This window comes from Caenorhabditis remanei, chromosome III (assembly GCF_010183535.1).
Source record: "Caenorhabditis remanei strain PX506 chromosome III, whole genome shotgun sequence".
Taxonomy (NCBI): domain Eukaryota; kingdom Metazoa; phylum Nematoda; class Chromadorea; order Rhabditida; family Rhabditidae; genus Caenorhabditis; species Caenorhabditis remanei.
In genome coordinates this window covers 16,479,210-16,506,718 of record NC_071330.1, presented here as the reverse complement: position 1 = coordinate 16,506,718, position 27,509 = coordinate 16,479,210, and the positions used below count along the sequence as shown (strand labels likewise).

At 36.2% G+C, this 27,509-nt stretch overlaps 7 protein-coding genes across 7 annotated transcripts; 5 read left to right on the top strand and 2 right to left on the bottom strand.

Annotated features, from left to right (window-relative positions):
- Positions 1-562: 562 nt before the first annotated feature.
- GCK72_011666 (uncharacterized protein) lies at positions 563-4,936 on the top strand (the record flags this gene model as incomplete). The annotated part of the gene is made up of 7 exons (XM_053728607.1): positions 563-640; positions 685-831; positions 2,951-3,499; positions 3,546-3,725; positions 3,775-3,866; positions 3,917-4,670; positions 4,715-4,936. The coding sequence occupies 7 exons, from the start codon at positions 563-565 to the stop codon at positions 4,934-4,936; spliced, it is 2,022 nt and encodes a 673-aa protein (XP_053588184.1).
- Positions 4,937-5,941: 1,005 nt separating this feature from the next.
- On the bottom strand, positions 5,942-7,827 carry GCK72_011665 (uncharacterized protein; the record flags this gene model as incomplete). The annotated part of the gene is made up of 5 exons (XM_053728606.1): positions 5,942-6,067; positions 6,119-6,863; positions 6,912-7,003; positions 7,056-7,235; positions 7,282-7,827. 5 exons carry the CDS (start codon positions 7,825-7,827, stop codon positions 5,942-5,944), a joined length of 1,689 nt encoding a protein of 562 aa, XP_053588183.1.
- A 919-nt stretch (positions 7,828-8,746) lies between these two features.
- GCK72_011664 (uncharacterized protein) lies at positions 8,747-13,551 on the top strand (the record flags this gene model as incomplete). Its single annotated transcript, XM_053728605.1, has 10 exons — positions 8,747-8,806; positions 8,853-9,032; positions 9,080-9,171; positions 9,220-9,967; positions 10,012-10,155; positions 11,571-12,125; positions 12,171-12,350; positions 12,396-12,487; positions 12,536-13,280; positions 13,324-13,551. 10 exons carry the CDS (start codon positions 8,747-8,749, stop codon positions 13,549-13,551), a joined length of 3,024 nt encoding a protein of 1,007 aa, XP_053588182.1.
- A 2,286-nt stretch (positions 13,552-15,837) lies between these two features.
- On the top strand, positions 15,838-17,385 carry GCK72_011663 (uncharacterized protein; the record flags this gene model as incomplete). Its single annotated transcript, XM_053728604.1, has 5 exons — positions 15,838-15,916; positions 16,241-16,306; positions 16,368-16,557; positions 17,080-17,217; positions 17,265-17,385. 5 exons carry the CDS (start codon positions 15,838-15,840, stop codon positions 17,383-17,385), a joined length of 594 nt encoding a protein of 197 aa, XP_053588181.1.
- Positions 17,386-17,788: 403 nt separating this feature from the next.
- On the bottom strand, positions 17,789-19,788 carry GCK72_011662 (uncharacterized protein; the record flags this gene model as incomplete). Its single annotated transcript, XM_053728603.1, has 6 exons — positions 17,789-18,016; positions 18,068-18,442; positions 18,587-18,818; positions 18,867-18,958; positions 19,011-19,190; positions 19,243-19,788. 6 exons carry the CDS (start codon positions 19,786-19,788, stop codon positions 17,789-17,791), a joined length of 1,653 nt encoding a protein of 550 aa, XP_053588180.1.
- Positions 19,789-20,262: 474 nt separating this feature from the next.
- Positions 20,263-22,222, top strand: GCK72_011661 (uncharacterized protein; the record flags this gene model as incomplete). Its single annotated transcript, XM_053728602.1, has 5 exons — positions 20,263-20,793; positions 20,839-21,018; positions 21,066-21,157; positions 21,206-21,950; positions 21,995-22,222. 5 exons carry the CDS (start codon positions 20,263-20,265, stop codon positions 22,220-22,222), a joined length of 1,776 nt encoding a protein of 591 aa, XP_053588179.1.
- A 4,124-nt stretch (positions 22,223-26,346) lies between these two features.
- Positions 26,347-27,445, top strand: GCK72_011660 (uncharacterized protein; the record flags this gene model as incomplete). The annotated part of the gene is made up of 5 exons (XM_053728601.1): positions 26,347-26,473; positions 26,596-26,760; positions 26,806-26,871; positions 26,920-27,093; positions 27,330-27,445. 5 exons carry the CDS (start codon positions 26,347-26,349, stop codon positions 27,443-27,445), a joined length of 648 nt encoding a protein of 215 aa, XP_053588178.1.
- Positions 27,446-27,509: the final 64 nt, after the last annotated feature.

The following is a 27,509-nucleotide window of genomic DNA, read 5'->3' as shown; positions in this document are numbered from 1 at the left end:
TGAAGACCCCGCTGAAGAAATGCCCAAGTCCGACAAAGCTGATGCCACCGCCATTCCAGTACCATCTCCAAGAACGAGCATTCCAACAACCACACCAGTGCCACTCCGCCGCTCTACCAGAAACATCAAACCCGTGCAACCATTCCAAATCCAACCAAAGCAGAAAAGATACTAAGTGAACTCGTTGCCTCTCTTACCTCCCTCGCATCCATCTTAAAAAAAGGGAGATGTTACAAACGCTACGTTTGTATACTTTAAACGTGTACATTCCTCGAGGTTACACGCATTTTATTAATTCTATTTTTTCATTGACCTTGCCTTTTTATCATGCCATGTCAAGGTCAATGTTATTCTGAACTTTCACTAAAAAGCTCAGTTCTGATTTTTCCCTCGCTCCACGATTACCGCAATAAAGAGTAATTTTAACCCGTCTTCTACGACATAAAGATGGCGGACACTACAGAAACCGTTTGTACTGGACGAGATATGTCAGTTGGAGCAGTGGAAGAGCGCGACAGAACTGGAGATTAGCTCACAGCCAGTATCCACTTCAATTCAAAAAATGAATATCACTCACTTCTCAAAAATTTATATGCAAGTGGAAACAATTAGTTCAGAAGATGTGTTATATCTTAAAGATGTGAGTGATGATTATGGGAACTTTTACAGATACAATAATTTCAGCATCTTCTACTATCGACCACTTTCCAAAGATTCATTATTCACTTCAAAAACAAGGCGATTGACTACGAAACTCTTGTTGGAATAATGGGGCCACCGCATCGAATCTATGGAGATAATGATCGTATTATCTGGTTTTTCCAAATGGAAGTAAATCATCAATTTTTGAAAGTCAGATTAGATATGAGATATATTGAGTTTAAGCTTACTTCCCACATAGAATAATATATGTAGTATTACTGTGTTAACTCTATAAATGAATTATGTTAATAAACTTTTGACATTCTTGACAGGAATTCAATTTTCTCATCCTGTGGATACTTCTGTAGAACACAACTTTCATGACGAAATAAACAATTACAACTATTCAATATTGAATTTGGACGATGAGCATGAAAATAGAAGAGAAATACGGAAAAGTTTGTGAATTTCTGGTTGTAGTATTCGAATCTTGCTGACTACCAAATATACAGAAACGTTACATTCAGACAAATCGTTGGAACAAAAAGTTAAAAGTGGTCTGGAAAATTCCCTACTCCGTGACACCAGAGAATCTAGTTATAATCTCCTGAATTCAGATCTTGCTTCCCTCGACTGATATTCTCAGCACCCGCCCCTCTTCTTTTGCCAATTTTGACGTAAATGTCATTGTGCTGTCACTGGGATACTGTATAGGATACTGTATACTCTACGTGGATACGGTGGTATACTGTCACTGGGAATTATCCAAAGTTGTCCCTCCTATAACTGGTCCTTCAATCAGTAGTTCTTTGGTCCCAGAGTGATCGTCACATCCTCTTAGTCTCCAAACTCCCCTATCGGCTGAAACGGTGTTTAAATTTAATCAACCACTTGTACTGTCTTCAAAACTAGTTTTCAAACATTTCCGACACAAATGACTTTTTTGAATTTCAAGGTTTCCAGAAAATGAGAGATCGATATGAAATTTGAATAAAACATTTTTAATTTAAAGTTTAGATAATCTTTGAACTAAAAACAGTTTCTAGAAGTTATAAAACATTTTCGAAGAAATTAACTTTGAATATTGTTAAACGATCGCTTCAGTACATGTTATCAGCTCGTCACAGTTCTTACAACTGCGCTCCACCGAAATCCCTTGAGAAATTTCTCATTTTCTCTGAATCTTTCAATTTGGCACACGTTTTTCTGCGGTTTCGGTAGAGCGCGGTTGTAAGAAGCGTGTCGTGCTAATATTTTAGGAAAAAACTTCTTATCAATTAAAAGTACAGAAAACGCATGTTTCATTTTAAGCCTAAAACAATCTCAACATTTCTCGTCTTTAATATTTTTTGGAATTTGACGTGTATTATGTGTCACCCGGTTTCCGTTTGTTTACAATGTTTCTTCCTCACTCTTATCTCCGTTTTTTCCTCTTTTCATTTCCTTTTTTATTCAGTTTTTGTGGTGAAAAACCACATTTTGAAATTTTCAGTGAGTTCATTCGTTTAAATGTATAAGCTTTTTAAACAATTTATTTCTCTCTGACCTTTCATTTGTATGGTTTAGATAAGAATCTTATTGTTGATTTTCAGAACATGTCCCAGAATTATCCAAGAATGGCATCGAGTCCAATAACGTCAATGGGAATATTTTATAGTGACCAATCACAGCCATGTAATATAGTCTATCGAGTCCGAATAGTCTATCGAAATTTGTGCTGTAGAATTGCAAGTTTGACGGGTCATAGCTCGGTCCACGCGAGCATTTAGCAGATTTTTAGTGCCATTTTGGAATCAGCAGGGTTGAAAGTATCAGTGGTCAATTTTATAGAAAAAGTTCAACTCGCCTCGTCATGAACTTCCCTTGTAAGTTCAAAGATTCCCGGAACTAAAACATTCAATTTGAAATGTTTCATTTAGATTTCATCTCGATTTCTCATTTTCTGGAAACCTTGAAACTCAAAAAAGTGCATTTCTTTGATAAAAATTTATCTTCGCTTTCTGAGTTTCCTGAGACCTTACACAATCTCAACATTTCTCATCTTTAAAATTTCTTGGAGTATGACGTGTCCCTTGTCTTCCTATGGTCATTTTTCATTTGTTTACAATGTTTCTTCCTCACTCTTATCTCCGCTTTTTCTCTTTCCCTTCTCTTTTTTATCTAGTTTCCGTTTGATTGTGGTGAAAAGTCACATTTTTAAACTTTCATTGAGTTCATTCGTTTAAATGTATAAGCTTTTTAAACAATTTATTTCTCTCTGACCATTCATTTGTATGGTTTAAATAAAAATCTTATTGTTGATTTTCAGAAAATGTCCCAGAATTATCCAAGAATGACATCGAGCCCAATAACGTCAATGGGAATATTTTATAGTGAGCAAGCATTGAAATGTGAATTATACTTCGATGATCCCTGTGGAAAACAGAGTTTCGAATATAAGGAAACAAGGAACGATCATTTGAAAATTTTCGTTGAATACCCGGAAGAAATAATCAATAATCAAACAGGTCTTGTCAATTCCCTTAAAATCAAGTACAGTGGACTCGAAGAAAACTACACAAAGAACAAGTTGGACTCAGTCATAAACCAGATATTCAAGTGTCTGGAATCGAGAAAAGAACTTCTTCAAGTCAAAAGACTATCGATCGATGCAGTTGATATGAGTCAGGCAATGAGAGTCGTCAAGTTATTGGATCCATCGGTTTTGAAGAAAGTCGAATTTTGTTTTGAAAATAGAGATGAGGATATTGATATAGAGGATGCTCTGGCATTGGTAGAATGGAATGAAGGACAACGGATGAAATTGGTTTTCAAGTTGCACACAATTCGTCCAGAATATTTGGAATCGGTGAAAAAGGTTTGTTTGAGAGAAGTACTGATGTATAGATTGATTAGATATTCAGTTTCTTCTACATCTACCGACTTTCACTGAGATCTTCGTTTATTATAAACAATGTGTCCATGATTATGCGAGTTTGAGATCAATTATGGATGTTCCAATGCAACATGAAACTCCCGACTCTAAGATGAAATTTTTCATGTTCCGGTTGTCACATAGCCTATTGTTAACTGCTGGTTTAGTGGTAAGTTATATTGAATATTGGAAAATGAAGAGTTAAGGTTATTTTACAGAAAATAACACTGAGCAACGATGTATCTGCAATGGTTCTGGGGAATCCATTGATTATGAAACGTGTCATTCAATCGTTCAACTTTTGGAATGTGTAAATGTTACTGTAGACACACGTCTGATTATTCATTTCTATAATTTCAGCCAACGCCTTCGTAAAACGTCTCGTGGAATCAGAGACTGCGTTGACTTTCTCAAACCCGTTACCCATATTGCTGAGTATCATGTTTTTTTCTTAAGTGATACTCATCCAAGTGCATATATTAAAATTGGGTATAGAAGATCAAGAAGCTGGTTATACGGGAAACACGAAACTTCTGAGGACAGAAATTTGTTGTGTCAAAAGGCACAAGCTCAAGTTTTGAATGACTTTGAGGTCAACTTGAGAAATCAGAATACGTGTTTAGAAGAGTTGAAATTCACATTCTCGTATATTGACACTCTTCGAAAGGAGGAAAATCTGGAGCAAGAAGAATTCGAGCGTCTCAATCAACTTACCACTCAATTTTGGGGGAAACTTAAAGAAATTTTGTCAACAAGAAGTCAGTTACTAAAAGTGAAATTGTTGGAATTGTTATGTTGTACCGACGACAATGTCATGCAAATCCTCCCTTACCTTGATCCGAGTTGCTTGAAAAAAATTGAACTCAGTGATCCGATAACGAAATATGGAATGCTCGGTTACTCCACGTTTAAGAGAAAGTATCCAGAATCCCTGTTGAAACCGTTTGTACTAGACGAGATATGTCAGTTGGAGCAGTGGAAGAGCGCGACAGAACTGAAGATTCACTCACAGCCAATATCCACTTCAATTCAAAAAATGAATATCACTCACTTCTCAAAAATTTATATGACAGTGGAAACAATTAGTTCAGAAGATGTGTTATATCTTAAAGATGTGAGTGATGGTTATGAGAACTTTTACAGATACAATAATTTCAGCATCTTCTACTATCGACCACTTTCCAAAGATTCATTATTCACTTCAAAAACAAGGCGATTGACTACGAAACTCTTCATGGACTAATGGGGCCACCGCATCGAATCTATGGAGATAATGATCATATTATCTGGTTTTTCCAAATGGAAGTGAATCATCAATTTTTGGAAGTCAGATTGGATATGAGATATATTGAGTTTCAGCTAACTTCCCACATAGAATAATATATGTAGTATTACTGTGTTAACTCTATAAATATATTCTATAATACTTAATGTAAATCAAACATTAAAAATTCCCGTGATTGCTCAAAACACGTAAGTTGCCGTCTGTCTTCAAACAACTTTATTAGAATCCATAGAATCCGCATTCTTTTCCACATGAAACCACGGCGATTTGAGATCAAAAAGTTTCAAATATTTCTCATCAATCGTCTGTCATTTCTCACGGTATCTAATACGATGCATGAGCCCGTAGGCCGGGTTCATGTTGCCAAGTACACTTGTCATCCGGTCGAAAGAGTCGCCGTCCGTCTCGTCGAGATCCACGTTTTCAGATTTGTTGCAACTGAAAAACAATTTTTATAGACAGGTGTTTTGTGAAGATCATGTGAATCTGATAGGTTGATAAGGAAGTGAGAAAATATTGGTCGATAAGATAAGGGGTCACAAATTGTGTGATTTAAAGATGAACTGTGACGTTGGTAGACCAAAATGTTGAATGTTCCAAATTAGAGAGTGAGAGAGAGAAAGAGACGCAGAGGCGCTAGAGCCTCTGGCTTCTCTGCGTCTCTCCTCTAGCTGCGGACTTATAACTCACCAGTCTTAATCGCTATAAAAAAGTAGTCAACTAGTAAAATATAGAGAACTCTATAGGCTACATTTTTGTAGTTGACAACTTTTTGATGTCATTTTAGGTTTTTGAGATATAGCAGTTTTTGTGAAAGTGAGTAAAATTACAAATCGCTCAGTGTGACCGAAATTTGGCGAACCATAGAAACTGGATTTTTTAAACTTGTGTTGTGTATGTATGACTTTTACATGTTATCATTAACTCAGAGAACATGCGGATAGGAGAGACGCAGAGAAGTTAGAGTCTCTGGTTTCTCTGCGTCTCTCTCATTCTCTGCTAGCTGCGCGCAATTCAAACGGTTATATCTCACCAGTGTTGATAGCTAGAAAAAAGTTGTTAACTATGAAAATGTGGAGAATGTTATGGGCTATATTTTTTTAGTTAACAAATTTTTGATAACTATCAAGAAATTTTAAATAAAGTCCGTGAAGAGTTTCGTAGTTAATCGTCGTGTTTTTGAAGTCAATAATGAATCTTCGGAAAGTGGTCGATAGCAGAAGATGCTGAAATTTTAAAAGTTATAAAAAGTTCTAGTTCTCCTAATCATCACTTACATCTTTCAAATATAACACATCTTCTGAACTAATTGTCTCCACATCTATCCAAACTTTTGAGAATTCAGTGAGATTCATTTTTTGAATTGAAGTGGATATTGGCTGCGATCGAATCATCAGTTCCGTCGCACTCTTCCACTGTTCCAACTGACATATCTCGTCCAGCACAAACGGTTTCAACATGGACTCTGGATACTTAACCCTGAGTCTTTCATATTCCGATCGCGGATCGTTCAGTTCAATTTTTTTCAAGCAATTTGGGTCAAGGTACGGGAGAATTTGCATCAAATTGTCGTCCGTACAACATAACAATTCCAACACTTTAACTTTTAGTAACTGACTTCTTCTTGATAAAATTTCTCTAAGTTTCCCCAAAAATTGAATGGTAAGTTGATTAAGACGCTGAAATTCTTCAATGCTTGGGTTCGGATTTTCCTCCTTTTCAAGAGTGTGAATATACGAGAATATGAATTTCAACTCTTCTAAACACGTATTCTGACGACCCAAGTTGACCTCGAAATCATGCAAAACTTGAGCTTGTGCCTTCTGACTCAGTACATTTCTGTCCTCAGAACTTTCATGTTTCCCATAAATCCAGTTTTTTGACCAGTAACGTCCAGTTTCAATATATGCCCTTGGATGAATATCACTTGAGAAAGAAACCATATACTCATCAATGTGAGTAACTGGTTTGAGGAAGTCAACGAAGTCCCTGATTCCACGAGACGTTTTTCGGAGTCGTTGGCTGAAATTATAGAAATGAATAGTCAGATATGTCTACAGTACTACTCACACATTCCAAAACCCAAACGATTGAATGACACGTTTCATAATTAATGGATTCTCTAGAACCTTTGCAGATACATTGTTGCTCAGAGTTAATTTCTACAAGATAACTTTAACTCTCTTATCAAATATTTTTTTCAATATGACTAACCACTAAACCATCAGATAACAACAGACTATGTGACAGTTGGAACTTGATAAACTTCTCCTTCGAATCAGGAGGTTCATGTTGCATTGGAACACCAATAATTGTTCTCAAACTCGGAATATCGTGGGCACAGTTCTTATAATGAACAAAGATCTCAGTGAAAGTCGATCGATGTAGAAGAAACTGAAAATGTAATCGATCAATACATCAATACTTGTCTCAAACGAACCCTTTTCACCGATTCCAAATATTCTGGGCGCATGGTGTGTAACTTGAAAACCAATTTCATCCGTTGTCCTTCATTCCATTCCACTAAAGCCAGAGCATCCTCCATATCGATTTCCTCATATCTATTTTCAAAACAAAATTCGACTTTCTTCAAAACCGATGGATCCAATAACTTGACGACTGCCATTGCCTGACTCATATCAACTGCATCGATTGATAGTCTTTTGACTTGAAGAAGATCTTTTCTCGATTCCAGACACTTGAATATCTGGTTAATGACTGGGTCCAACTTGTTCTTTGAGTAGTTTTCCTCAAGTCCGCTGTATTTAATTTTGAGAGAATCGACGAGACCTGCTTGGTTATAGATGATTTCTTCCAGGTATTCGACGAAGTTTTTCAAATGATCGATCTTTGTTTCCTTATATTCGAAACTCTGTTTTCCATATGGATCATTGAAATACAATTCACATTTCTGTGATTTCTCGTTATAAAATATTCCCATTGACGTTATTGGGCTCGATGTCATTCTTGGATAATTCTGGGACATTTTCTGAAAATCAATTACAATAAGATCTTTAAAACTCCTACAAATTAACGGAAAGAGAAAAATAATGTTGCTGAAAACCAAGAAACTGAAATTTCAAAATTTGATTTTTTACGACCAACAGACGAAAACTAGATAAAAAAGAAAAAAGGAAGAAGAGAAGTGAGCGCTGTCGAAAGAGAAAAAGACGGAGATGATAAGAGTGAGGAAGAAACATTGTAAACAAACGGAAACTGACCGCCACATTGGTATTCATTTTACAAAATTTTTTGAAACCTCTTTGTTTTATGATTTCTGTAGTTTCTTGTTCTTTCTTCCTCATTCTTATCTCCGTTTCTATAAATTTCGTCTATATGTCGTGAAAAATCACATTTCAAAAATTCAGTTTTATGGTTTTCAGTAACATTATTTTTCTCTCTCAGTTTTTTAAATCTTATCGTAGTTGTTTTCAGAACATGTCCCAGAATTATCCAAGAATGTCATCGAGCTTAATAACGTCAATAGGAATATTATATACCGAGCAATCACTGAAATGTGAATTGTATTTTAATGATCCCTATGGAAAACAGAGTTTCGAGTATAAGGAAACAAGGAAAAGGAACGACTTTTTGAAAAATTTCGTTGAATACCTGGAAGAAATCATAAATAATCATGCAGGTCTCGTGAATTCTCTCAAAATCAAATACAGTGGACTTGAGGAAAACTATAAAAAGGAAAAGTTGGACCCCTGTGATTTACCAGATATTCAAGTGTCTGGTATCGAGAAAAGATCTTCTTCAAGTCAAAAGACTATCGATCGATGCAGTTGATATGAGTCAGGCAATGGCAGTCGTCAAGTTATTGGATCCATCGGTTTTGAAGAAAGTCGAATTTTGTTTTGAAAATAGAGATGAGAAAATCGATATGGAATGAAGGGCAACGGATGAAATTGGTTTTCAAGTTGCACACGATGCGCCCAGAATACTTGGAATCGGTGAAAAAGGTTAGTTGGAGACAATTGCTGATGTAACAATTGATTACATTTTCAGTTTCTTTTACATCTACCGACTTTCACTGAGATCTTCGTTTATTATAAGAACTGTGTCCATGATAATGCGGGTTTGAAAGCAATTATTGGTTTTCCAATGCAACACGAAACTCCCGGCTCGACGGAGAAGTTTATCAAGTTCCGACTGTCACATAGACTTTTGTTGTCTGCTGGTTTTCTGGTAAGTTAATGAATATTAGGAAAAAAGAGTTAAGGTTATTATTGTAGAAGTTAACACTGAGCAACGATTTATCCGCAAAGGTACTGGGGAACCCATTGATTATGAAACGTGTCATTCGATCACTCGGGTTTTGGAATGTGTAAGTATTACTGTAGACATATCTGACTATTCATTTCTATAATTTCAGCCAACACCTCCGTAAAACGTCTCGTGGAATCAGGAGCTGCGTTGACTTCCTCAAACCCGTTACTCACATTCATGAATATAATGTTTATTTCTCAAGTGATATTCATCCAAGTGCATGTATTAGATCTGGAGGATGTTACAGTACAAGGAGCTGGTTATACGGGAAACATGAAACTTCTGAGGACAGAAATTTGTTGTGTCAGAAGGCACAAGATCAAGTTTTGAATGATTTCGAGGTCAACTTGGGTCGTCAGAATGCGTGTTTAGAAAAATTGAAATTCATATTCTCGTATATTGACACTCTTCAAAAGGAGGAACCAAGCATTGAAAAATTCGAGTGTGTCAATCAACTTACCATTCAATTTTTGGAGAAACTTAAAGAAATTCTATCAGCAAGAAGTCAGTTACTAAAAGTGAAAGTGTTGGAATTGTTATGTTGTACTGACGACAATTTGATGAAAATCCTTCCGTACCTTGACCCAAAATGCTTGAAAAAAATAGAAATTAATGATCCGAGATCGGAATATGGAAGACTCGGTGACGACAGGGTTAAGTATCCAGAGTCCATGTTGAAACCGTTTGTATTGGATGAGATATGTCAACTGGAACAGTGGAAGAGTGCGACGGAACTGAAGATTCGATCACAGCCGATATCCACTTCAATTCAAAAAATGAATATCACTCATTTTTCCAGAATTTGGATAGAAGTAGATACGATTAGTTCAGAAGATGTGCTATATCTCAAAGATGTGAGTGATGATTATGATAAATTTTATAACTTTTATAATTTCAGCATCTTCTACTATCGACCAGTTTCCAAAGATTCATTATTGACTTCAAAAACACGACAATTGACTACGAAACACTTCACGGACTAATTGGGCCACCGCAACGGATCTTCAGTGACACTTCTCGTATCTGGTTTTTCCAAATGGAAGTAAATTATCAATTTTTGGAAGTTAGCTTGGATAGAGGGTGTCTGGACTTTAATCTTGCTAGCCACATAAGACAATATAGATAGTCTTACTGTGTTAACTCTATAAATAAATTTTGTTAATAAACTTTCGACCTTCTTGACAGAAATTCAATTTTCTCATCCTGTGGATACTTCTGTAGAACACAACTTTCATGACGAAATAAACAATTACAACTATTCAATATTGAATTTGGACGATGAGCATGAAAATAGAAGAGAAAAACGGAAAAGTTTGTGAATTTCTGGTTGTAGTATTTGAATCTTGCTGACTACCAAATATACAGAAACGTTACATTCAGACAAAATGTTGGAACAAAAAGTTGAAAGTGGTCTGGAAAATTCCCTACTCCGTGACACCAGAGAATCTAGTTATAATCTCCTGAATTCAGATCTTGCTTCCCTCGACTGATATACTCAGCACCCGCCCTTCTTCTTTTGCCAATTTTGACGTAAATGTCATTGTGCTGTCACTGGGATACCGTATGGGACACTGTATAGGATACTGTATACTCTACGTGGATACTGTGGTATACTGTCACTCGGAATTACCCAAAGTTGTCCCTCGTATAACTGGTCCTTCAATCAGTAGTTCTTTGGTCCCAGAGTGATTGTCACATCCTCTTAGTCTCCAAACTCCCCTATCGGCTGAAACGGTGTTTAAATTTAATCAACCACTTGTACTGTCTTCAAAACTTGTTTTCAAACATTTCCGACACAAATGACTTTTTTGAATTTCAAGGTTTCCAGAAAATAAGAAATCGATATAAAATTTGAATAAAACATTTTTAATTTAAAGTTTAGATAATCTTTGAACTAAAAACAGTTTCTAGAAGTTATAAAACATTTTCGAAGAAATTAACTTTGAATCTTGTTAAACGATCGCTTCAGTACATGTTATCAGCTCGTCACAGTTCTTACAACTGCGCTCCACCGAAATCCCTTGAGAAATTTCTCATTTTCTCTGAATCTTTCAATTTGGCACACGTTTTTCTGCGGTTTCGGTAGAGCGCGGTTGTAAGAAGCGTGTCGTGCTAATATTTTAGGAAAAAACTTCTTATCAATTAAAAGTACAGAAAACGCATGTTTCATTTTAAGCCTAAAACAATCTCAACATTTCTCGTCTTTAATGTTTTTTGGAATTTGACGTGTATTACGTGTCACCCGGATTCCGTTTGTTTACAATGTTTCTTCCTCACTCTTATCTCCGTTTTTTCCTCTTTTCATCTCCTTTTTTATTCAGTTTTTGTGGTGAAAAATCACATTTTGAAATTTTCAGTGAGTTCATTCGTTTAAATGTATAAGCTTTTTAAACAATTTATTTCTCTCTGACCATTCATTTGTATGGTTTAAATAAAAATCTTATTGTTGATTTTCAGAACATGTCCCAGAATTATCCAAGAATGTCATCGAGCCCAATAACGTCAATAGGAGTATTATACACCGAGAAATCACTGAAATGTGAATTGTACTTTAATGATCCCTATGGAAAACAGAGTTTCGAATATAAGGAAACAAGGAAAAGGAACGACTTTTTGAAAAATTTCGTTGAAGACCTGGAAGAAATAATCAATAATCAAAAATCTCTCGTCGAATCTCTCAAAATCAAGTACAGTGGCCTCAAAGAAAACTATACAAAGAACAAGTTGGACCCAGTGATTCACCAGATATTCAAGTGTCTGGAATCGAGAAAAGATCTTCTTCAAGTCAAAAGACTATTGATCGATGCAGTTGATATGAGTCAGGCAATGAGAGTCGTCAAGTTATTGGATCCATCGGTTTTGAAGAAAGTCGAATTTTGTTTCGAAAATAGAGATGAGGATATCGATATGGAGGATGCTCTGGCTTTGGTGAAATGGAATGAAGGAAAACGGATGAAATTGGTTTTCAAGTTGCACACAATTCGTCCAGAATATTTGGAATTAATGAAAAAAGTTAGTTTTTTTAAGTTCTGATGTATTGATTGGTTATATTTCCAGTTTTTTCTACATCGAACAACTTTCACTGAGATCTTCATTTATTACAAACACTGTGTCCATGATTATGTGAGTTCGAGATCAATTTTTGGTTTTCCAATGCAATACGAAACTCCCGGCTCGACGGAGAAGTTTATCAAGTTCCGACTGTCACATAGACGGTTGTTATCTGCTCGTTTAGTGGTAAGTTAGTGAATATTAGGAAAAAAGAGTTAAGGTTTTTTGCAGAAATTAACACTGAGCAACGATTTATCTGCAAAGGTTCTGGGGAACCCATTGATTATGAAACGTGTCATTCGATCACTCGGGTTTTGGAATGTGTAAGTATTACTGTAGACATATCTGACTATTCATTTCTATAATTTCAGCCAACACCTCCGTAAAACGTCTCGTGGAATCAGGAGCTGCGTTGATTTTCTCAAACCCGTTACCCACATTGATGAATATAATGTTTATTTCTCAAGTGATATTCATCCAAGTGCATGTATTAGATCTGGAGGATGTTACAGTTCAAGAAGCTGGTTATACGGGAAACATGAAACTTCTGAGGACAGAAATTTGTTGTGTCAGAAGGCGCAAGCCCAAGTTTTGAATGACTTTGAGGTCAACTTGAGAAATCAGAATACGTGTTTAGAAGAGTTGAAATTCATATTCTCGTATATTGACACTCTTCAAAAGGAGGAACCAAGCATTGAAAAATTCGAGCGTGTCAATCAACTTACCATTCAATTTTTGGAGAAACTTAAAGAAATTCTATCAGCAAGAAGTCACTTATTAAAAGTGAAAGTGTTGGAATTGTTATGTTGTACTGACAACAATTTGATGCAAATCCTTCCGTACCTTGACCCAAATTGCTTGAAAAAAATTGAAGTGAACGATCCAAGATGGGAATATGAAAGACTCGGGGACAGGGTTAAATACCCAGAGTCCATGTTGAAACCGTTCGTATTGGACGAGATATGTCAACTGGAACAGTGGAAGAGTGCGACAGAACTGGAGATTCGATCAGAGCCAATATCCACTTCTATTCAAAAAATGAATATTACTCATTTTTCCAGAATTTGGATAGAAGTGGATACAATCAGTTCAGAAGATGTGCTATATCTTAAAGGTGTGAGTGATGATTATGAGAATTTTTAAAGATTGATAATTTCAGCATCTTCTACTATCGACCACTTTCCAAAGATTCATTATTCACTTCAAAAACACTACAATTGACTACGAAACTCTTCACGGACTAATTGGACCACCGCATCGAATCTTCAGTGACACTTCTCGTATCTGGTTTTTCCAAATGGAAGTGAATCATCAATTTTTGAAAGTTAGCTTGAAAAGAAGGTGTCTCGACTTTGATCTTGCTGACTACATAAGACAATACAGATAGGTTCATATTGTGAATAAATTCTATCATACTATACGGTAATGAAATTCTGTTTAACAATTTTTGATATTCTTGGCAGGAATACGCATTGTGTGAATACTTCTGCAGAACATGAATACTTTCAGAAACATGACAAAATAAGCAATTACAACTTTTCGATATGGAATTCGGACGATGAGCATGAAAATAGAAGAGAAAAACGGATAAGATTATTGCTGGTTGTAGTATTTCAACATAGCTGAATACCGAATACATTTTTAATCTTCCGGTTTCAGACTTTTAGATCCTTTTTTGTGACTTCCGCAATCTGAATTCAACATTCAGTTTTCCATTTCAAGGTTACAAGATTCAGGATCCAGTTTTTCGACATGCGAAAATTATAGTTCCTTTTCAGGTTCCCGTTTTCAGACTCTCGATTTTGAACTTCCGACTTCATCCTAGCGAAATTTAACCTCGTCTTTAGGCTTCTGTTTTCCAATTTCCGTTTCCAGACTTCTGACTTTAAACTTTTCACTTACGATCTCTATTTTTAGTTATTTCAAATCTGATTCCCATTTTCAGACATCCACTTTCATACTCTCGGTTTCCGATTTTCAAATCCCACCTCTCATTTCCAATCTCCAATTTCAGCCCTCCGTTTATAGACTTCCATGTTCAGACTTTCGTTCGCACATTCAGATTTTCGTTTTCTGTTTTCTAAATTCAGACAATCGACGTCCGACTACGAAGGCCCCAGAACATGTAACCGTTACCTAGATACCACATGACCTACTTCTCAAGTGCCTGGTTCCATAGAAACATTCTAAGTTTATGTGCTCCCTGAAATTTCCCTTCCTTTTTTATTCCCCTTCTTTTTCTGTCCTACTGGTGTGGGACTACCAGTGTTCTATTCTGATTTTTAATGAATTATGTTTAATAGATATTATGTGAAAATGGTCTTTATCCAATGGATACATGACATTTTTTTAATGAAGTGAGTCTGAAAATAAACTAAAATAGTGACGAATTGTTTTCAGAAAAAGATAACCATTATAATATTGCTGTCTATTTATTCCTGGCCATGGCACAATGGATCTGGGACATTTTTTAATTGGATTTTGAAAAAAGTAAGTCATAAATTGTTTTAATAAGACCTGAAATGAGAATAATGTGAGTTCGTACTGTATTCCTCAAAATATTTAATATTTTCATTTTCGAAACGGATATATTTTTGCAGTTCACATATGCTAACGAGACTACGGAATGAAAGGAAAAAACTGATGGAAAGTCTGAAAGAGGGACATTATAAAACTTGTATTTGATATTTGAATATTATTGAGTGTTTAAATAAATATAATTTGTGAGGAGTTGTATCACAGAGCATTTGAGTGAATTCGACATGGCAAAGAGCGCCAAAGGCGCGACAGCTTCAACAGCTATATACACCATGAGATTTATGTCCGGGACATGATTGTGCGGATGTTAGAAAAATCATATCGGGTGAATTCCTAGATTCTGAAGATTACAACTATCGTAGCCGCAATATATAACGCGCCGAAGGCGCGCCAGACACAGCCAGTTGCTCGATAAGACTTAGTGCTGCCCCCAGTCAGAACTGTGAACAAGTCAGAACCGCCCGGATCAAAACGTTTTAAAAGGCTAACAACGTCAACAATTTAAATACAAAAACGCGCCGAAGGCGCGACAGGAGTCCAGGCTACTTTTGTGTGGAGACCTAAAATGACACATCAATTGTTTCCGTTAAATATCAATTTCCGGTAATCACCTTACTCCTTAACCTTGTTATTAAAAAGCTTTTTCATAAAATCAAATTTTCCAAAAGCAGAAATTTCTTGCAACCTATTATTATAAGTTCATAGTAGAATACATATGTGTGAGCCTAGAAACATTTCTTCTAACACAATTTCATTCTTAGAACCTGAATCTCATAGATGATATTTCAAGCACACTTTTGTATATGCAGGTCTCCATTCAGTTATATTGAAACAAATGAGATTACTTTTCAAAGATTAGAGGCGGTTGTAACAAAACAACATTCAGAAAAAGCTATTTATTTATTTGCTCAAATATGGGCTGATAGTTATCAGTTATTTTGAGAGATGATCGCTTATTTGAGTGTCTGGAGTGCCTTGGGCGCGTTTCTATATATATTTTTTCTTTTTTTTAAATAAATTCAGGATCTAGAAAGCTTTAATTAATTTTTTATAAAGGTCAAGGTTCAGCTGTCTATATATATTCTAAACCTACAGCACCTTATTTTTAGTGTGTTCTTCCAGATTTTGTGCCAAAATGTCTTCTTCATGTTTCACCAGTATCGCGCAGATTCTAAGAGCCCATCACCCAAAGACTCCACCAAAATGTTTACGGTGTAAGAATCATGGAGTGACTACTATTTTGAAAGGAATGTACTTTCCAGAGCTTTGATTTGTCCTAGTTTCGGTCCGACGCCGACCAAACTAACACATAACTTCCCTTCTCCAGGCCACAAACGCTTATGCCGTTGGAAAGATTGCATATGTAAAAAATGTATACTTATTGCTGAGAGACAACGAGTTAATGCCGCGCAGGTGGCGCTCCGTAGGCAACAAAATTAAGAGGAAAAAGATGTGAAGGAGTTGGAAACTCTATTGGGAAGAAATGTAAATGGTTGGTTTCCATTTAATTGATAAATTGATTATTTTCTTAATTCCAGCTGCTGAAGCTCTGAAAATTCTAAATGGTGGTGTCCCAGCAGAGCAAAATGTGCAAAGGAATAATGGTGAGTTAAAAAAGTAATAGTTTTTGAAAAGCCACTAGACATCAATGGCATTTTGTTTCAGCTAAAACAACTACCCAAGAAATTCGTTGCTCACCTGTGTCATCACCATCAGCGCTACTACCAGTAGATCTGAAGTCTTTTATAGAATTGGCGTTGCCCAACTTGATGTCATACAACCATCAATTTCCACAGTTCTCACAGTTTTATCCATTGGCTAACCAAATTGGTAAGACTGTATTAGCAGGGCTACTGTAATTTGAGGATCCTTCTAGTACCGTAAAACCAACAATTAACAATGTGAAACCCCGTTATTAGAAAAAAAGAAATCTTGAAGCGGTGAAAACAGAACCATTGACTGAAAATGTCTTGTCAGACTGGCCTTTTTTGATTATTTCCTGAAAACTGAAACCTATATGTACTCTTCACTATCAGTACTCTTAGGCATGTGCACTTTATCGGTTTGGACACGTCAAAATGTCAAAACGGTTGGGTATTTTTTGTAGTTTGAAGCCAGTGAATCATTTTCAGAAAGTTTGTTCTTATGTACTGTTTCAGATTCCCGGCTATGCATATCGGTTTCATTTTTATTTCAAAGACAACGTCTGAGTGGTTCGATCTTAGGCCCACAGGAAATGTTACAGGGGTATCAACCACGTGGAAGGTCAAACGGGTCGGATCTGTTTGGCCGATGTGTAAAATGGCCTGCTCGCCTTATCCAGACATATCGCTTATAGCTTTTATGGACCATGCGATTGTCTATTCTTAATTTCCAGAACAATCATCAACTTCCGTCTGAACCCTTTAAAGTTTACTGTCCACAATGTGATGTTAGGTGTCACTGATAACGGTATCACACTCTACGGCGGGGAATACCAAGAACAATCTTTGGAAGTTGTAGAGTATAATACAAAGTAATAAAAAGCTGTGATTAAACTGAGATGAACTAGTGAACGTACAGAAAACAACTGGAGACTCTCGAACAAAATTTGAAAATTATTGAGGTACACCGACTCCATCGCTGTATTAAATTTAAACACGGATTCGACCGAATACGGAGTTTGAAGACCAAGAGATCGTAACGACTTATTGAAAAATCAAGAGATTGAAAAGATCAATGACCGAATTGGTGACTCTGGTACCGAAGAATTACTGATGGAAGGACCAGTTGTACAGTGCGCGTCATAAAGATAGGAGACCTTCAAGAATTTAACGTTCTGAAAAATCCTGAAAATCCCTTGGAGACAACAGATAGTTTGAATTGAGCAACATTCATTGGGCAGTTTTGTGCTCAAAAGTCTTCTCAAGACAGCGTCATCAAGATATCGCGCGAATTCCATATCGAAAAGTGGTAATTGTTCATTTCGTCATGTTTCTGAATGTATTAATGTTCTGCAGAAGTATCCATAAGAAAAGTGTTTTGTAGTCAAGAATATCAAAATTTTATTAACATAACCTCATTATTATAGAGCTAACACAGTAAAACTATCTGTATTGTCTTATGTAGTCAGCAAGATCAAATCTAAGACACCCTCTATCCAAGCTAACTTTCAAAAATTGATTATTCACTTCCATTTGGAAAAACCAGATACGATCATCATCGCTGAAGATTCGATGCGGTGGTCCAATTAGTCCGTGAAGAGTTTCGTAGTCAATTGTCGTGTTTTTGAAATGAATTATGAATCTTCGGAAAGTGGTCGATAGCAGAAGATGCTGAAATTTTAAAAGTTATAAAAAGTTCTAGTTCTCCTAATCATCACTTACATCTTTCAAATATAACACATCTTCTGAACTAATTGTCTCCACGTCTATCCAAACTTTTGAGAATTCAGTGAGATTCATTTTTTGAATTGAAGTGGATATTGGCTGTGATCGAATCTTCAGTTCCGTCGCGTTCTTCCACTGTTCCAGCTGACATATCTCGTCCAGTACGAACGGTTTCAACATGGACTCTGGGTATTTAACCCTGTCACCGAGTCTTCCATATTCTGATCGCGGATCGATCAGCTCAATTTTTTTCAAGCATTTTGGGTCAAGGTAGGGGAGGATTTGCATCATATTGTCGTCCGTGCAACATAACAATTCCAACACTTTCACTTTTAGTAACTGACTTCTTGTTGATAGAATTTCTCTAAGTTTCTACAAAAATTGAGTGGTAAGTTGATTAAGACGCTGAAATTCTTCAATGCTTGGGTTCGGATTTTCTTCCTTTTCAAGAGTGTGAATATACGAGAATATGAATTTCAACTCTTCTAAACACGTATTCTGACGACCCAAGTTGACCTCGAAATCATGCAAAACTTGATCTTGTGCCTTCTGACACAGTACATTTATGTCCTCAGAAATTTCATGTTTCCCATAAATCCAGTTTTTTGACCAGTAACGTCCAGTTTCAATACGTGCACTTGGATGAATATCACTTAAGAAATAAACATTATATTCAGAAATATGGGTAACGGGTTTGAGGAAGTCAACGCAGCTCCTGATTCCACGAGACGTTTTACGGAGTCGTTGGCTGAAATCATTGAAATTAATAGTCAGATGTGTATACAGTAATACTCACATATTCCAAAACCCGAACGATTGAATGACACGTTTCATAATCAATGGATTTCCGAGAACCTTTGCAGATACATCGTTGCTCAGAGTTAATTTCTACAAGATAACTTTAACTCTCTTATTAAATATTTTTTTCAATATGACTTACCACTAAACCCGCAGATAACAACAGACTATGTGACAGTTGGAACTTGATAAACTTCTCCTTTGAGCCGGGAGTTTCATGTTGCATTGGAACATCCATAATTGATCTCAAACTCCCATGATCATGGACACAGTGTTTATAATAAACGAAGATCTCAGTGAAAGTTGTTCGATGTAGAAGAAACTGAAAATGTAATGAAAACCAATAAATCAAAACTTGTTTCTTTCCAACTAACTTTTTCCACCGATTCCAAATATTTTGGGCGCATGGTGTGTAACTTGAAAACCAATTTCATCCGTTGCCCTTCATTCCATAGTACCAAAGCCAGAGCATCCTCTATATCGATATCCTCATCTCTATTTTCAAAACAAAATTCGACTTTCTTCAAAACCGATGGATCCAATAACTTGACGACTCTCATTGCCTGACTCATATCAACTGCATCGATCGATAGTCTTTTGACTTGAAAAAGTTCTTTTCTCGATTCCAGACACTTGAATATCTGGGTAATGACTGGGTCCAACTTGTTCTTTGAGTAGTTTTCCTCAAGACCACTGTACTTGATTTTGAGGGAATTGACAAGACCTGTTTGATTATTGATTATTTCTTCCAGGTATTCAACGAAGATTTTCAAATGATCGATCTTTGTTTCCTTATATTCGAAACTCTGTTTTCCATAGGGATCATTGAAATATAATTCACATTTCAGTGATTGCTCCGTATAAAATATTCCCATTGACGTTATTGGGCTCGATGTCATTCTTGGATAATTCTGGGACATGTTCTGAAAAGCAATTACAATAAGATCTTTAAAACTCATACAAATTAACGGAAAAAGAAAAATAATGTTGCTGAAAACCAAGAAACTGAAATTTCAAAATGTAATTTGTTACGACCAACAGACGAAAACTAGATAAAAAAGGAAAAAAGGAAGAAGAGAAGTGAGCGCTGTCGAAAGAGAAAAAGACGGAGATGATAAGAGTGAGGAAGAAACATTGTAAACAAACGGAAACTGGCCGCCACATTGGTATTCATTTTGCAAAATTTTTTGAAACCTCTTTGTTTTATGATTTCTGTAGTTTCTTGTTCTTTCTTCCTCATTCTTATCTCCGTTTCTATAAATTTCGTCTATATGTCGTGAAAAATCACATTTCGAAAATTCAGTTTTATGGTTTTCATTAACATTATTTTTCTCTCTCAGTTTTTTAAATGTTACAGTAGTTGTTTTCAGAAAATGTCCCAGAATTATCCAAGAATGTCATCGAGCCCAATAACGTCAATGGGAATATTTTATACGGAAAAAACACTGAAATGTGAATTGTACTTCATTGATCCCTATGGAAAACAGAGTTTCGAATATAAGGAAACAAGGAAAAGAAACGATTTTTTGAAAAATTTCGTTGAAGACCTGGAAGAAATAATCAATAATCAAAAATCTCTCGTCGATTCCCTCAAAATCAAATACAGCGGACTTGAGGAAAACTATAAAAAGAACAAGTTGGACCCAGTGATTCACCAGATATTCAAGTGTCTGGAATCGAGAAAAGAACTTCTTCAAGTCAAAAGACTATCGATCGATGCAGTTGATATGAGTCAGGCAATGACAGTCGTCAAGTTATTAGATCCATCGGTTTTGAAGAAAGCCGAATTTTGTTTTGAAAATAGAGATGACGAAATTGATATGGCGGATGCTCTGGCTTTGGTAAAATGGAATGAAGGACAACGGATGAAATTGGTTTTCAAATTACACACGATGCGCCCAGAATGTTTGGAATTAATGAAAAAAGTTAGTTTTTTTAAGTTCTGATGTATTGATTGGTTATATTTCCAGTTTTTTCTACATCGAACAACTTTCACTGAGATCTTCATTTATTACAAACACAGTGCCCATGATAATGCGGGTTTGAAAGCAATTATTGGTTTTCCAATGCAACACGAAACTCCCAACTCGACGGAGAAGTTTATCAAGTTCCGACTGTCACATAGACTTTTGTTATCTGCTGGTTTTGTGGTATGTTAATGAATATTAGGAAAAAAGAGTTAAGGTTATTATTGTAGAAGTTAACACTCAGCAACGATTTATCTGCAAAGGTACTGGGGAACCCATTGATTATGAAACGTGTCATTCGATCTTTTCAGTTTTGGGATGTGTGAGTATTACTGTGGACATATCTGACTATTCATTTCTATAATTTCAGCCAACGACTCCGTAAAACGTCTCGTGGAATCAGGAGCTGCGTTGACTTCCTCAAACCCGTTACCCACATTCATGAATATAATGTTTATTTCTCAAGTGATATTCATCCAAGTGCATGTATTAGATCTGGAGGATGTTACAGTACAAGGAGCTGGTTATACGGAAAATATGAAACTTCTGAGGACAGGAATGTATTGTGTCAGAAGGCACAAGATCAAGTTTTGAATGATTTTGAGATCAACTTGGGTCGTCAGAATACGTGTTTAGAAGAGTTGAAATTCATATTCTCGTATATTGACACTCTTCAAAAGGAGGAACCAAGCATTGAAGAATTCGAGCGTGTCAATCAACTTACCATTCAATTTTTGGGGAAACTTAAAGAAATTCTATCAGCAAGAAGTCAGTTACTAAAAGTGAAAGTGTTGGAATTGTTATGTTGTACTGACGACAATTTGATGCAAATCCTTCCGTACCTTGACCCAAAATGCTTGAAAAAAATTAAACTGAACGATCCGCGATCGGAATATGAAAGACTCGATGACAGGGTTAATTATTTAGAGTCCATGTTGAAACCGTTTGTATTGGACGAGATATGTCAACTGGAACAGTGGAAGAACGCGACGGAACTGAAGATTCGATCACAGCCGATATCCACTTCAATTCAAAAAATGAATCTCACTGAATTCTCAACAGTTTGGATAGACGTGGAGACAATTAGTTCAGAAGATGTGTTATATCTTAAAGATGTGAGTGATGATTATGGGAACTTTTATAGTTACAATAATTTCAGCATCTTCTACTATCGACCACTTTCCGAAGATTCATTATTGACTTCAAAAACACAACAATTGACTACGAAACTCTTCACGGACTAATTGGGCCACCGCATCGGATCTTCAGTGAGACTTCTCGTATCTGGTTTTTCCAAATGGAAGTGAATAGTCAATTTTTGAAAGTTAGCTTGAAAAGAAGGTGTCTTCAATTTTATCTTGCTGACTACATAAGACAATACAGATAGGTTCATATTGTGAATAAATTCTATCATGCTATACGGTAATAAAATTTTGTTTAACAATTTTTGATATTCTTGGCAGGAATACGCTTTTCTCATTGTGTGAATACTTCTGCAGAACATTAATGCTTTCAGAAACATGACGAAATAAGCAATTACAACTTTTCGATATGGAATTTGGACGATGAGCATGAAAATAGAAGAGAAAAACGGATAAGATTATTGTTGGTTGTAGTATTTCAACATAGCTGAATACCGAATACATTTTTAATCTTCCGGATTCAGACTTTTAGATCCTTTTTTGTGACTTCCGCAATCTGAATTCAACATTCAGTTTTCCATTTCAAGGTTACAAGATTCAGGATCCAGTATTTCGGTCTGCGAAAGTTATGGTTCCTATTTAGGTTCCGACTTCAACCTAGCGAAAATTTCCCTCGTTTTCAGGCTGTTTTTAGGCATCTGTTTTCAGACTTCTGACCTTAAACTTTTCACTTACGATCTCTATTTTTAGTTATTTCAAATCTGATTCCCATTTTCAGACATCCACTTTCATACTCTCGGTTTCCGACTTTCGAATCCCAGCTTGTCATTTCCAATCTCCAATTTCAGTCCTCTGAAATCCAATATCCGTTTATAGACTTCCATGTTCAGAATTTCGTTCGCACATTCAGATTTTCGTTTTCTGTTTTCTAAATTCAGACAATCGACGTCCGACTACGAAGGCACCAGAACATGTAACCGTTACCTAGATACCACATGACCTACTTCTCAAGTACCTGGTTCCATAGAAACATTCTAAGTTTATGTGCTCCCTGAAAGCTCCCTTCTTTTTTTATTCCCCTTCTTTTTCTGTCCAACTGGTGTGGGACTACCAATGTTTTATTCTGATTTTTATTGAATTATGTTTAATAGATATTATGTGAAAATGGTCTTTATCCAATGGATACATGACATTTTTTTAAATGAAGTGAGTCTGAAAATAAACTAAAATAGTGACAAATTGTTTTCAGAAAAAGATGACCATAATGATACATTGTTTATTTATTCCTGGCCATGGCACAATGGATCTGGGACATTTTTAAATTGGATTTTGAAAAAAAAAGTAAGTCACAAACTGTTTTAATAAGACCTGAAATGAGAATAATGTGAGTTCGTACTGTATTCCTCAAAATATTTAATATTTTCATTTTCGAAACGGATACATTTTTGCAGTTCACATATGCTAACGGGACAACGGGATAAAAGGAAAAAAACTGATGGAAAGTCTGAAAGAGGGGCATTTATAAAATTTGTGTTTGATATTTGAATATTATTGAGTTTAAATAAATATATGTTGTTTAAAGTTGTAACACAGAGCATTTGAGTGAATTCGACATGGCAAAGAGCGCCAAAGGCGCGACAGCCTCAACAGCTATATACACCATGAGATTTATGTCCGGGACATGATTGTGCGGATGTTAGAAAAATCATATCGGGTGAATTCCTAGATTCTGAAGATTACAACTATCGTAGCCGCAATATATAACGCGCCGAAGGCGCGACAGTAGTCCAGGCTACTTTTGTGTCGAGACCTATCCAATTTGTAATTTTCTTTTGAATATCGTTTCGTTTTCCTGTAATCTCTTTACTCCTTAACCCTGTTATTAAAAAACTTTTCATAAAATCAAATTTTCCAAAAGTAGAAATTTCTGCAACCCTTCAATTATGAATTCATAGTAGAATACATATATATATACCAGTCGGTTTACGTCGCCTAACGGCGACTAAACCTCCTTCCCTACACCACCCTTCTCAGTTTTACAGCGCCTGCGGCGCTTCTTAGCTGAGCAGTTCGTTCCGATAAAGCACAATTGTAAAATCTCTCCTTTTCAGACTCAAACTCTACAAACTTTCTCAATTACTTTTCTATCCTGATAGAATATGGAATTGAGAATGATCTGTTTTTGAGTTTTCGAATTTGAACTTTCTTCCTATGTTTTCCTTATTTCGAAACAGTCTTACAAAAGAACGTGAACTTGATAACTCTTCTCTCTTCCCTCCCCAAAAGGCGAGTGATCATACCGATATGAGCTCTTATTTTTTGACTGATCGGCAGAGATGCCGTCTCCCCTTCTCGTAATATGGCAGACTAAGACCATATGTTTTTACTAAAGTTCAAGAACTTGAAGCCTTTTCTGTTCACATTTTCAAAAAATGGATTCAAAGTATTCTTCCTGAAGTTTTTGACTGATCGGCGGCGATGCCGCCTCCCTTCTCGGAATATAACAGACTAAGAGCAGTCCGTTCCGGCAGAGTACAATTGTAAAATCTCTCAATGACTTTTTCTATCCTGATGCAATATGGAATATAGAACGAGCGGTTTTTGAACCTCCCTAAAAAGCGAGTAATAATTCAGATAACAATTTTTTTACTGATCGGTGGCGATGCCGCCTCCCTCCTCCCTCCTCGTATGGCGAAATAAAACTATAAGTTTTAACAAACCCTTAGGGTCGTTGAAAACGTCATCGATCAGGCGTGATCTAATACTAACCCCGAACCTTATGATACGTAACAGAGAAAAAAAGGGTTTCCCGGTTCCTCTCTCTTTTACATTTTATATTGTATGAAAATCTTCTTCTTTTGTAAATAGTTTTTGCTGACTCTGATCAGTCCGTTCCGTAACATAATCCCTACTTTTCTAATAGGAACTCACAAATGTTCTCAGTGATTTTTATCCTAAATTGACCGGAACTATTTTAAAAGACTCTTTCAGAAAGAACAGAAATTTGGTAACTTTGCTTTTTTTCGAACGGGAAGGGATAATTGAAATATCAATTTTCGATTTTGGACTGATCGGCGGCGATGTCGACTCCGTCCTCTAAATATGGCACATCATGATAATTTTTAACGAAATCTCATCCTAGCATTTACATTTTTGAAGGTAACCGTGCTACAACAAAGTTCCTTATTTACAAATCACCATCACTTCTTTAGTAGTATTCTTTTTTCGGGAGTTTTGCACTTTTTGATTATTATCATTCAAAAGAGCAAATTCGAAACAATGGGGGTACAAATTTATAGAGAATTCTCAAGACACATGGAAAGTCAATTCCGTTGTTTTCAAAACAAAAAACCAAAAAAATTTCCGACCTGGAGGGAACGAACTCACCACCGTGTGCGTGGGAGTCATCTGTGTAGACCGCTACACCATATACGCGCAGCTGCGGCACTCTCGAGAATGCAGTCAAGAAACACCGAGTCAGTAGTATGATTGAATTTTTGAACTTTCTACCACCCTGTCGGGACACACCTTTTCTAAACGCTTTCTACTGTTGAAATCGACATCGTCTCCAGAAGACGTCAAATTTTATATTTTTGAAAAAAGAAGAGTTCGGGCATCATCTAAGCGCAATTTCCTATCTATCTATCTAGGTTTCATAGAAATCGGTCCACTACGGACGGAGTTATGATCAGCGACAAATAAACGGACAGACGGATCTGTTGAATATTATTAGTAAAGATGTGTGTGTAAACCTAAAAACATAGTTTCTTCTAACCAAATTTTATTCTCAGAACCCGAATCCCACAGCTGATTTCAAGCACACTTTTTTATAGGTTGATTGAGTTCTCTAGAGAGAATTTAATTATGCTGAAATCACCTTTCAAAGATTAGGGGGGGGGGGGGGGGGCAATAAAACAACACTCAGAAACTTTTTTTATAGAATTTCCATTTTAAGGTTTCGTTTTGTTAGGAAGAGTTATTCTCAGATAGGTTTGCTTTTTTGAGTTTCTGGTGTGCCTTGGAAAAATTTTTTACTCGAAATCCTTCAAATTGAATTCTCAGGGCATCATTTGCTCGTTTCATTTCGTATTTGAGCAATTTCGGACTCCAACCGGTCAAAATTAAGTTTTAAAGCATTTTCAGTTGCTTTGAATCAATTTGAACAATTTTTAAACGATTTTTTTAAACGCACATTTTTGGCTCAAAACCGTTAGTTCAGTGTCAGCGCATTAAAAGCTCGGTTTGTCTTTTCAGCAATGCCGACCTCAAATCGGCCAAAATCAAGTTTCTGAGCATTTTCAATTGCTTCCACTCAATTTTGAGCAACTTTCCGACGACATGAAGCAAATTTAGTATGTTTTTCCAGATAATGTCCTCCTCGCCAACATCTTCATCATGTTTCACCAGTATCGATCAGATTCTGAGAGGCCATTATTCAAAGACTCCACCTAAATGTTTACGGTGTAAGAATCATGGAGTGACTACTATTTTGAAAGGTATGTATATACTTACTAAAGTATGACTCGAGTCTCTGATTCACCCAAGCTCTGATTTGTCCTAAATTTGTTAAGAGCTAGACCAAACTACACTCTCTCCTTTAAATTTTCCCTTTCTCCAGGCCACAAACGCTTATGCGGTTGGAAAGATTGCGTATGTAGGAAGTGTATACTTATCGCTGAGAGACAACGAGTTAATGCCGCGCAGGTGGCACTCCGAAGGCAACAAATTCAAGAGGAGGAAGACGTGAAGGAGGTGGAAACTCTATTGGGAAGAAATATTAATGGTTGGTTTCCATTTAATTGATATATTGATTATTTTTTAATTTCAGCTGCTAAAGCTTTGAAAATTCTGCATGGTGGTGTCCCGGCAGAGCAAAATGTGCGAAACAATGATAGTGAGTGTTTTTTAATGTAAAAAAGTCATCAGCCTTATTTTGTTTCAGCTAAAACATCTACCCAAGAAATTCGTTGCTCACCTGTGTCATCACCACCAGCACTATTACCAGTAGATCTGAAATCATCTATAGAATTGGTTTCACCCAGCCCGATATCATTCAACAACATGTATCAATTCTCACCATTCAATCCATTGCTGTACAGCTGTTGGAGGTTTCCAGGTAATTTCTGCCAAAAAAACTCAAAAACTTCAGATTTAGTGGTTACTTGACATGAAGAACCCGAAAAAACACGCAAAAAAAAAGATTCCGGAAGATTTGACCACCGCGGGGATCGATCCCCCGATCCATTGAGGGACAAGCATTGTTACCTTAACCACTCGGCAAGAACCCAAGATTTTTCGAAAAATCACAATTTTTAGAAGAAAAAAACTCGAAAATTATGAATATATTTTCAGTATCTCCCTTGCCACATAATTTCGTCACTCCCCCCTCTGATTTCTCATCTATTGAGAGCCTCATTGCTCAACCAGCGGCCTCAAAAATTGGAGATGCCTGCCAGAAAATGATATAACTTGTTTTTTTAATATATGTTCTGTAGAAAATTTCAAACAACTTTATTAGTATTATATTCATCA